The following is a 12,148-nucleotide window of genomic DNA, read 5'->3' on the forward strand; positions in this document are numbered from 1 at the left end:
CGTAGCCAGGAAGCTGGCCCTGACTGCAGTCAGATCCAGATCTATCTAATCCTGCTGGTTAGCACTGCCTCCCACTGGTTGTCACAGGAAGCACTCTGGCATTCATGTCCCTCAGTTCTCCAGACCATGTTTTCCTACTTTATTTTCTCATTCACTTCCAAAGTTTTAAAATTTTTTTAAGTACTATTTTAGAGAGAGATTGGGGGAGGGGACAGAGAGAATCTCAAGCAGTCTCCAGGCTCACTGAGGAACCCGGTATGGGGTTCAGTCCTACGACCCTGAGACCACAACCTGACCTGAAATCAAGAGTCGGACACTCAAGCAACTTAGCCACGCAGGCACTCCCCAAAGTGTTAATTTCTTAAAGTCCTGCGGAAGGCTTTCATGTTGCCTTGATTCCCCCGGACCGCTGCATATTCAAGCTTTAACTCTGTTTTCCTTTTTGCCCTAATGATTTCTACGGGAAGCTTTAGTTTCTTCATAGTGACAGAGTTATAACTCTGGATCGCATTTTTGGTTATGATTTTTAAAACTTTTTTTTAATGCTTATTTGAGCAATAAAGTGATTGTTAAAACCTCTTAAAAGCAAAGGTACCATAATTATATGGAAGAGTAAAAAATATAATTAAGTGGGCAGAGGTATTATACACACTGACAATACAAGGAATCCCACTGTGGTTTAAAATGAATATAGAGCACTTACATTACTGTACATCAGGAACTTCAAGGACTTCTATTTCTTCGAGGTATAGGCAAGGAAAGATGAAAACACATTCTGCTTTCTTCTTAGCTGCACTAAATAAACATTCCTCTCAATGAGGCCCTTTGAGAAAGGCAAACAGTGAATCTGTACACTACTCTTGTTTTATACATGTTATAAAATTACTAGTATCACTTTTTCACCAAGTTCTTATAGTCTGAAGGGCAAATCCATGAAACTCAATAAATATCCTCTAATTCTATCTAATTCCTAATCTGAGAATGGCCTCTATTTTTTCAGTCTTTACCCTTTCACTATCGTGTTTGGTATGTAGAAAATATTTAAATGATCTGTGGATTTGATTAATTTGACTTAGTTTCTGGTCCTGTTTGAAATCTTACTGTGTAGGTGCTTCCTTTTAATTTAGGTGCTTATTTAAGAGTGGCTAAATCTAAGAAAGGCAATCCAAGGACAGGCGAGAGTACATCCACATAGAGTACACACTGTATAAGATACGTAATACGGGACTTTTCTATCTGAAAGGCTATGGAGAGCTTTAACAAAGAGATTGGTTTGGGGGACAGGGGGAGGTTAGGGAAAGGGTCCTGAGTCTAACAGTTTCACTAGAACATATTAAGCAAAGGTTAGATTTTTGTCCTACTGGAAAAAATAATAATTAGTACAGAGGATTAAAAAAAAAAAAAAAACGCTAGTCATGCTCAATAAGAAGGTAAACTGAGTACAATTTAGAATCTGAGGAAAGTTAACATAATGATCAAAGCAAGAAGAACAACAACAAAGTGTAAATCAGTTACTGGAGCAGTTACAATAGAACACATGCTCAGAGATCTAACAGAAGACTAGGACATTAACCAGAAACATGTATAATCAAACAGGGACAAATGAGAGAGTCCAAGAGAGGGGAAAAACAAGAGACAGGCTAGTAGTAGTAGAATGGACAGAAGTGAAATCAAACTTAGTTACGGACTAGATAGGTGAGTTCTAACATACATCTCAGAAGTGATCCATGTTGACAAAAGAGATTAAAGAAATAACGGCTGAGATTTTCTAAGAACTTAAGTCTCATAAAACATACAGTTTTGGGAAATGGTGAAGAAAAAAGCAGGGAGGGCATAAGTTGCCATTGGGAAGAAAAGCATCTACTGTGTATCTGCAGTTACACTCAAAATATTTGGTAACTGTTCATTTGCTGAGGTGTGATAATGTTTATATATATATTTTTTTAATTTTATCTTTTATACTAAAATATTAATGAATAAAATACGTGGGATTTACTTCAAAGGATATGCGGGAGGAAGTAGATGTGAAACAAGATTGGCCATGAGCCAGTGACGGCTGTAATTGAGTAATGGCTACATCAAAGTTACAGTACTTTCCAGTGTTTGATGTTTTCTAATAACAAAAGGTTAAAATAGAAATACTTTAAAATAAACGCTTGAAATTGTTTATACCAATACATGTTTAAGTCTCAATAATAAGTATAATAAATGGTGTTTACTGAACATATTGTATATATTAGCTTCTATTATGAGCCATTAACATGTATCAGCTCAAACTAAAGTCGTCTGGCAAACTGTGAGGCCTTGGCCAGTTACGTCACCGGAACTTACCTTGTTTCTTCAGCTTTGGAAGGGGAATAACAACAGTCATAGCACAGGATTATTGTGACGATTAACTTGGTACACTTAATACCTGCAAGAGATCCTGGCACATAGTAAGAGCATAACACACCTTAATAATCACCAAGAACTGAATAAACAGACGAGTTCCCAAACTGTTAAGGCCCACCAAGTGCTCACTAGGCTATACTTAAACAGTAACAAACACAGGAGATTTAATGTAACCTTGATTTAAAAAAAAAAAAAAAAAAAGGATAACACCAGAATGGAAAAGTATAGGCCAATCTTACTTATTTGATTATGGGTACAAAAATCTAAATAAAATACTGTCAGAATCCAGTATGTTGGATTAAAAGAAATATGTATCATTAAAAGTAAGATCGTTTCATGTATCATGAAAAGGGTGTAGAGCTGGTTAAGTGTTACCACTGCTCTCTCAAGTGAATTCAGGGCATTATTAAAGGAATTGCTAAAAGAGTCAATAGGTGTTGGAAAGCACAGGATAAAATAACATTCACTCGTGATCTCCCTCCCCAAAAGAAAACACTCTTAGCAAACAAAGTCGCAAGTATCTTCTTTAACTTGATAAATGTTATTTATCAGAAGCCCACAGCAAACATCTTTATTTAACACGAAAAACTTAGGGGCTTTACCATGAAAGACAACAATATGAGACCCCCTTGCAGTGTTACAATGCACAACTACCGGGTCCTAGCCCATGCAATAAAAGCAAAAGATGTAAGAAATACAAAAGGTGAAAAGAGACAAAACTAACATTATTGGCAGATAAAGACGAAGCCAACTTCCTAGATAATCCACAAATTATTAGAACTTAAAAAGAGTTCTGCATGGCAGGATACAAGTTCACCATGTGAAAATCACTAATGTTCCTATGTATCAACTGAAACCAAACAAAAGATCATAAAAAGAGGCCATTCTTAGGAGTGACAGACTCTAAAAAGGCACCTAGAAATTACCCTAAAATGAAACTGGCAAAGACAATGAAGAAAACTGTAAAATGTAAATGATAACTACAAAAGACCTGAAAAAGGGAGAAAAGATATCACGTTCATGAACAGAAAAACTCAAAAAGAGGTTACTGTCCTCTAACCAATCTATGTATTGAGGGCAAACTAAGCAAAACCCCAGTAAAACTTTTTGTGTTCCTTGAGCATTCAGTTTCAAGACTAATATGAAACAGGACAGGAAGGAATCAAGGAGTAGAGGTATTTGGAAATAAGTGTACAAGTAAAAATGAAAATACAGATGTTTGAAGCACAAAAAAAACATGAAACAATGAATGTAGAGACAGCCAAGACTACAGGAACTTGCTCTTTCGGATGTCAGAACATTAAAAATCTATAGGAATTAAATGTAGGGAAATACAAAAAATAGATTAAAGGGCCAAACAGATTTCAGAAACTATATGACAATTTAGTATTTGATACAAAGGAAATGCAATGAGAAAAGAGGAGACTATCTAATAAAAAAAAAAGTCACCCATTAGAAAAATAAGTAAAATCAGACCGTAACCTTATACCAAAATAGGATTCAGATGAAATATACAATGAAATGTAAAAAATAAAAATAGAAAAATGTAGGAGAATGTTTTTAAAGTGCTGGGTTAGAAAAAGCATTCTCAAGATTCCAAAAAAGCCAAAAATGAAAGATGAAGCCATTTGATTATGTGTAACAAAAGTACCTACAAACAATGTTAAGGGAAACTGAGACACTGGAATAAATATTTACAACCTATGCTACAAATAAAAGAGAGCTAAGAGAAATGGCCAAAGTATATTAACACACAATTTCAGAAGAGGAAACACAGGCCATAAACACAAAAGATTCTCAAACTTCCTGGTAATCAAGAAAATGCAAATTAAACTAACATTAAGATACAGTTTTTCACCCATCAGATTAGGAGAAGCTTTTCAACTTTAAAATGACGAGAAGATGGGGGCGCCTGGGTAGCTCAGTCAGTTAAGCATCCAACTCTCTATTTCAGCTCAGGTCATGATCTCACAGTTTGTGAGTTCAAGCCCCATGTCAGATTCTGTCGACGGCGTGGAGCCTGCTTGGGATTCTCTCTCTCTCCCTCTCCCCCATCCCCTCTTCACTCTCTCGATCTCAAAAAAAATAAACTTTAAAAAAATTCAAATAAAATGATGTCAGAGAAACAAGTGTTCTCATGCTGGGAGGGGGATAAACCGGTAACAACCACTAGGAGAGAAACATTGCAGTATCTTTAAAACTAAAAATGGGCATACCTGTGAGCCAATTTTTCTACTCATGGTAATTCCACTGGTATGCCCAAGATACGAACCATGTAAATGCCCACCTACAGGGAAGCCAGTGAGTCCAGTATGCATACAGCACGGAAGTAATGAACCAGACTGAAATGTACCAACAAACTGGACTCTGGGCGACTGGACCTAAATGTAGAACAGTTTTTACCTCTAGCTAGCTGACCTCTAAAGTTGGGAGCTTTGGTCTTATTTGTATTAAAGATGTAAAACATCTGTAATGTTTCAATTTCATATAACGATAAACTCAGAAACTTGCACATAAACTGCACTATAAACTGCACATTTAATAGTTTTTAATAGAACAGTGGGCACAAGCCATAAAATATGCAAGCCATATAAATTCTAGTTTCATTTCTACCAGCATCATCACCTGGAACAATTCTTTCAATCCCTGTGTTTTCTTAACACTAATGTGCCACCAGAGGTTCCTGGAAAAAAATGGGATTTCCATTCTAAATGTGTGTGTGTGTGTGTGTGTGTGTGTGTGTGTGTGTGCGTGTGAGAGAGAGAGAGAGACTGTGTGTGTCAAAAACAACCATATTTTTCCAAGACTTTTATCAGAGGTACTCTAACTGGCAAAATTCCACTTCAGTGCCAAAAACAATGACCTAATGTGAAATTCATTTTGAAACTTTTCTGACTACATTTTGAGCCACACATTTCAAGTCACGTTTTCTAAGTTTGATTTAGCTGTTTTTTGTTTTTTTTTTTTGGGGGGGGGGGAATTTTTTTTTTTTTTCAGGTCCTTTCCCTACCTCTGCACATCCAGGAGCTTGTAGTTAGGGTTCTCATATTTTTCCCACCTCGTCCCCAGCATTAAGTCTTCTATAGCTATCCCCAGTCTAATTTTAAACCTCTCATTTCATCTGGAGTATCAAGCTGAGCATCTGATAAGCCAGTTTGGGAGCTTTCACATTCATGAACAAATGGCACCTTTGTGCTAGTCTCTACATCTTCTCCCCCTGTCCAGCATTTCACTGATTTCAAGAAGAGAGGTCACTGCAGTCCGTGTGCGGACTATGCAAACATATGCCACCATGCAAATATATGGTGTTAATTTCATTCCAGTAAATTTAATCCCTTAGCAAATCTGAAATAGCATTTTTTTTTTTCCTCCCCAAGGTATGGAGCAGTTTCAGCAGGAATGCTGTGTGCCCTTACCACCCTGTCCCAGCAACTGGAGAATGAAAATGCTGTGGATGTTTTCCAGGTTGCAAAAATGATCAATCTTATGAGGCCTGGAGTATTCACAGACATTGTAAGTACTTTGCTTCTTTGTGAAACCTGTTCCTCCATCAACCGAAACTCAGGCAAACACTTGAATTAGAGCAGCAGTTGTCAGTGAGGGGTGGTTTTGCCCCGCCCCCCCACTCCCAGGGGATGTTTGGCAACATCTGGAGACTTTTTTTTTTGGTCATCACAACTGGCGATGGAGACCAGTGCTCTGGCACCAACTGAGCAGAGCCTAGGGAAGCTGCTAAACATCTTGGCACGCAGCAGACACACCTCTCCAACAAAGACTCATCTTCCTGAAAACATCATTAGTGTTGAGAGCGAGAAACTCTGCTTTCTAGAGTATGGTATTCTCCAGTTCTAGCACAGGGATATTCCATTCTCTTAATTCACTGTCTGTACTGAGAATGAGTTCCCAACTAACAACAATCAAAGTGACATGCAGAAGGCAAAGGTCTCCACTATGAAAGGATTCAAGTCATTTTTTAAAGTTTCTTAGCATAAATGTATATTCTTGTTTTTTTATAATTACCTTTTTAAAAAATCGTTCTTTCTACCTTAGATGAAATGACTAAGCTGTTCTTTGTCTCAAACTGTCTTCTCCTTGTTTTTCAGGAACAATACCAGTTTGTCTATAAAGCAATGCTCAGCCTGGTCAGCACTAAAGAAAATGGAAATGGTCCCATGACAGTGGACAAAAATGGTGCTGTTCTCATTGCAGACGAATCAGACCCTGCCGAGAGCATGGAATCTCTAGTGTGATTGGAATCCCGAATGGGCACTTAATTTGTAAAACTTCTGAAGACTGAGAACTTTTTTGAGGCCTTTTTTGCCAGACTCTAGGTTATACAATAACCCAGTTACTTTTTTACACTGATAAAAGTTTTGATATTTATTTTTTGCCATTTTATGTCTTAATGGTATCCTACTGAGCATTTGCACCTCTGTTCATTTCACACAGTGAAACGCAATTTTACCTAGTTTGCACTATATGATCAGTGTTACTGCCTATAATCTAATCCTAAAGCAAGCCCTGATGTGACATTCCATGAGAACACACATGCTACTTTTTAGTTCAGTACAGTGAAGGTTTTGTCAGGACAGTGGATCTTGGTTTTTTTATTATTATTGCAAAAGCAGCTGCATCCTCCTAGCAGGCAATGCTGAGCTTTTCCTCGGTCCTCTCCTCTGTTTGTTTTAGGCACTGCTCAATACTGTCTGCCTTCTGTACTTTAATGGAGTGGATGGGCATTGTTTTCTTGTAAAGAAGAGCAGGTTCCTGAGAGCTACTGAGACAGTCTGTCAACCTCATGGCCTTGAAACAGTTCCGTTTATGACGGTAAAGGTATCCATTAAGAAATTAGAAGGCTTAAGAGCTTTATGTGAACATCACTTATTAGTTGAAGTTATATTCATAGCTTAAAAAAAATTCCCCAACTGTGTCAAAATAAAGGATATCTCTGTATTACAGTTTTCACAGTAGCTATGTGGACGGTGTGTGTTATTTCCATCTTGACCCTCTGAAATAGCTACACCCTGCAGTCAGGGCTATCTTTTACAATAGGGATATGGCAATAGTTTACACATCTCCCCTTTAGTAACTCTCCATTAATGCTTCTTGGTTTCTAATACCATACATCATGGCAGGTAGAACAATGAAAATTTCTGCAGGTGTGTAACTTTGAAATTAGCCCTCTAAAATATCCCTATTACTCGTCTAGCACTCTAATAAAAACTACCTAAATAGTTAACATTCTTTTCTTTCCTTTTTTGCCAAATATTTCCTGATAAATTCCATAATGACATATATTCTTGTACTTAGGATAAAACTGAAAATACTTTATTAGCAAAAGTCTTGGGACTATGTAGATTCCCACACGTGGAGAAGTCTGATTTGGAGAGACGAAATCAGAATCTTGAATAAAAGAGGATATGGACATTTTCAAATAGATTTTCAAAGATGGGGATGGCTTGGTGTGGTTTAGCCCCAAGAACAGACACACTTCCCTCAAAGAGGCTAATAATCATTACACAGAGCCCAAGGAACTTATCTGATCTAGCCTCTGGAGCCATATTCACCCTGCCGTAAGTACACAATTGGGAAATTAGCACTGATAAGAAATTTCAGTTCAGTTAGAAAAATAAGCTCCTTACTGAGATCTTTTCTATTACATATTTGTGTTTAAGGGATGGCTTCTGTTAGAAGTGAAGTCATCACCAGAACTGGGCCTGTCAAGAAGAAAAGAGTTTTGGTTAATTTTTATGTCAATAAACTTCAACAACAACTCCATACTGGCTACTATCATACTATCTGGGTAGGTTCTGTGACATTAATGATAATCAGTGCTGAGGTTCTATTTCTCTTAAGTCGGCTTTCTGTGAAGTCTGTCAGAGTGGTGCTGAGGAAGCAAAGCCACTAAGGAGAGGCTACCGTCCAAGTTTGGGAGTTCCGATGCACAGGCCAGGTTGATGGCGTTTTCATGAACTGTGTCACTTGCCAGGGTTAATCTCATGTTTTCATCACATAAATTCTACAACATGGCAATAGTCCACTGTTCACGAACCATGTAGGTGAGGCTTAAGGAAAGGTGCGCAAGTGAGCGAAGTCCGCTAAACTGTACGTGCTAGAGGAAAGAACACCTCTGCGGCCCCTCCACTGCCGTCAGAGGTAACACCAGGAAGCTCTATCTACACAGAAGGAGAGAAGCTTGAACACAGAAACACCACAGCTGCCGGAAGGCTGAGGGGAATCAGGAAGGGCAAGGGTGCAGATCATGGCAAGAGCTAGATCCTTTTCAGTCAATCAAGCAGATTATACTTAATTTATATAGAGTATTGATAGGAGTGAACTCTTTTTTAGTAGTTGGCACAGGTTTGGCTGTGAGAAGTAATGCTGGGGTTCATGGTCCCTTGGTAATTTTTTCTGAGACAAATGAACACTGCTTAGGAAACAGTACGTATTTCCTTCTGTGCTATTTATAGAGGGCTCAATTCGTGAAAACCGTTAAGTTCCAACACAATTCTGTGACCATTTCTTACATGGGTATCGTAGTTATAATAAAAGAAAGATCGCGAGTAAACAGAAGCATTGAAAAGGTGGCTTGAAGTTCTCAGAGAAATTGTGTGTCTATAGTGGGCTTGAGCCAAAGTCTGCAAATCCTCACACACTGGAACATGAGCAGTTGCTGTTTGCCCATCTTGCCTAAGTGGTCCAAACACACTTCAGTGAGGACAGCTCTGTTCAGCAGTTCGTTCCTCACTTGCCCCAGAGAGTGTATCCTGAATATGATCCTTCATTTGTTATCAGTAGAAATATGCTTGCATCTTTCCAGAGGCAGAGAGTTTCAAAGATGGTGTTTTGTTTGAGACATGAACACACTGCTTAACTACACAACAAGGTTATTACCATTTGCACTCAGGGGGAAAGGAAATAGCTATTGCAAACGATCATGTGCTATTTTATAAAATAAGCTGGTGGGTGTATGAATTTAGCTCTAGGTGAACAGAATGCACACATCATACAACACTGGACTGCAGTGATCAGAACAAGTGGCCATACTGGGCATCAGAGGAGACCCCTTACTGGCATCAGGAGAACTCTTTTTGCATCCAAAAGCCACAATGTCTTCTTTTATATACGCGTGTGTTAAAAAGTTAACTTCTGAATTTCAAAAGTAAGATCATTGAATTGGTTTTCCTAAATTTTTATGCCTTGGAGCTTTAAGAGTCTATTTCAAGTTGAAGAGTCCAGCACGGTCAGAGAAGTTGATGGTGTTCAAGGTTTGGCTGTTGGAAATTTTAGCCCAGAGTGACATATTGAAATCAACAAATAACCTTAATTATTTTATAATGACACAGCACAACTGCCTTGTTAGGAATTTTTTTCTTAAAATGCATATATATTTAAAAATTAAAATATAGATACCAATTTACCAAAGATACATATTACTAATTCTAAGCAAAAAATAAACCCAAACTCATCACAATTTAAGAAATAATAATCAAAATGTAGTTTGTCTTAAGAATTTAGCAATTATACTGGAAAATGCATTTTCAACTCCTGTGTTCTAAAGATTATGTTCAAAAGGTGCCAGTGAATTTTTATATGAAGGGAAAATGCCTGCTTTTTTTTTTTTTAAACAGCTATAATTTCACTTACCCCTTTGCGCTTTCCCTTAGTTGCCATTTAACATGCGATACTGGCTTTACTTATCTCTAGAAAGAAGGCATGCTACAAATAAGAAGGAATTGTACTAATATTTGGCCTCTACTTTGTCTTAGCTGTTAAACTGTTTTTAGTATTTTTGTTAAATATTTGCAAAGGGAAGCATTTTCTACAGAGGATAATTAATTTCAAGAAAAATCTTGAGTTTTAAGAAATAAACATCTCCAGAAAAGGAGACAGCCGATTTTATAAAATGTTGCAACTCTCCAACATTTGGGGTAGTGACTCCTTTTTTGTTAGGACATTTGAAACTAGCCAAGCAGCCATTGTTTCTAAAAAAGAAAAAAGAAAAAAAAACCTCAGCCTTCATGTTAATTCATGTTTCTTTCACTTCATTTTGAAATAGCTAAAATCATTAAAACTGTAAATATTTTGTTGCTTGGATAAGCATCTTCTGGAAACTTTGTATCTATGGTATATAATCATAGAATTTTATATTTTCATATAAAGCTAATTTTTTTCTAGTTTCAACTCCGTCATAGTTTTGTTTTGTTTTGTTTTTGTTTTAGTTTTTTGGGTTTTTCTTTGTGGTGGATATGTGAATTCAACTTTCTGTATATTGAAGTAGCAAGAACTATATCTTTGCATTCCAAAAGAATCCAACACGTGTTATTTCTTTGAGGCAGTGATTGTGAAAATTGGGTTTTCTTTCTCAATTCCATTGACCATTTGTGCAATAGGAATTAGACATAATTAGTCACTGAATACATTCGTTGCATTGACCCATTTGGAAAAAGTGATTGTTGTTTTGTTTTGTTTTTTTAATTTGTTCAGGGGGGAGGGGTTTTGTAACCTGAAATTTTTCCCTTTTTTCTTCTGTTTAAAACTATATCAAATCATTCTATTATAGTGTTATTTAATATGTAAATTGTATTGCTATACATAAAATAAAGTATGGTTTTTGATGTAATCATTAGTGCTGAGCATTTCTATGAAAGTATCTCCAATAAAATTAAGTTACTAGTCTCCCTTAACAGATAACATTTATTTTACTACCATGAAAACTAAGACAGAGGGTTGGCAGGCATAAATGTAAAGAGTCATCTTCACATAGGCAGCAAACCAAAAGAAATGTCTGTTCTGAATTCTACCTTTCTCAAAGAGTGAAGAATGACAAATGTTTACCTACATATGGAATCAAACTTGATTTGCATTATGAATCTGCTAAGGTGTAAGCAGAATTATTACTTCCTCCAGTATACCAACTAGATTTATAGCAACTTCTACCTCTTATTTAAGATGTTGGATGAAGGATGTATCCTGCCAACAATTTTGGAGACTCTATGAGATGTATGTAGGATCCCTACAATCGCTTCTACTTACGAGCAATTTTGACATTTCCAGACAGGGAGGGATACGCAGGTCTCAAACCTGATGGCTTGGGCCCACCATGCCCCGTGAACTTTCGGTGGGCTCACATCAGGAGCTCAGTACTACCAGGGCCCCCATTTTTCTTTCCACAGACAACAAGAGCTGACATTTCATTCTCCCTAAGTAACTAGGAATTTAAGAAAAAATACGTTAATCTATTCCAGGGCTCTCTTAAACCAACTCCAGCACAAAATAATGAATCTCTCAGATGATAAAAGCCCTAGCCTTGCTCAAATTACACCCTCAGAGACTTAATACTCTGTATCACAGAGCGCAACAGGTCACAAATTGATGGTCTACAGATAACAGGTTATTCGGCCCATAATTTTAAAAAGTCACATGAGCGATCTACCAACATCTTAAGAAATAAAAGCTTTGACATCAAGATTCAAACTCTTTTCAAAAATGTGGGCAGTGTTACAACACCAGGCTCACATTTTCACATGGCATTAACAAGCTGGAACCGAGTCACTGTTGCCCTTTTTAGGTGCTGCTTGTATGGTCCGGTTCACCTGAGTCTGTCTCTCCTGTCAACTCACGTCTGCCCCCTGTCAGCCATTTAAGGAACCTGCATGGACTCTATCAGCAGTTGCATAAGAATTCTGAGGTCACCTTCCATCATTAAAATCCCCAGAAGCCAGGATGGGCAAAGAGGGCTTCCACATTCCTAATT

General features: G+C 37.4%; 1 protein-coding gene across 4 annotated transcripts in view; it reads left to right on the forward strand.

Annotated features, from left to right (window-relative positions):
* The window catches only part of PTPRG (protein tyrosine phosphatase receptor type G), a 712,285-nt gene extending 701,291 nt beyond the window's left edge, over positions 1-10,994 (forward strand). For all 4 annotated transcript variants that reach the window (XM_042929870.1, XM_042929872.1, XM_042929873.1 and 1 more), the window contains 2 exons: positions 5,769-5,904; positions 6,495-10,994. In XM_042929870.1, the coding sequence (XP_042785804.1) occupies positions 5,769-5,904; positions 6,495-6,641 (283 nt within the window). In that variant the 3' untranslated portion in view covers positions 6,642-10,994. The remainder of the gene's footprint in view (positions 1-5,768; positions 5,905-6,494) is intronic.
* Positions 10,995-12,148: the final 1,154 nt, after the last annotated feature.

This window comes from Panthera leo, chromosome A2 (genome assembly GCF_018350215.1).
Source record: "Panthera leo isolate Ple1 chromosome A2, P.leo_Ple1_pat1.1, whole genome shotgun sequence".
Taxonomy (NCBI): Eukaryota; Metazoa; Chordata; class Mammalia; order Carnivora; family Felidae; genus Panthera; species Panthera leo.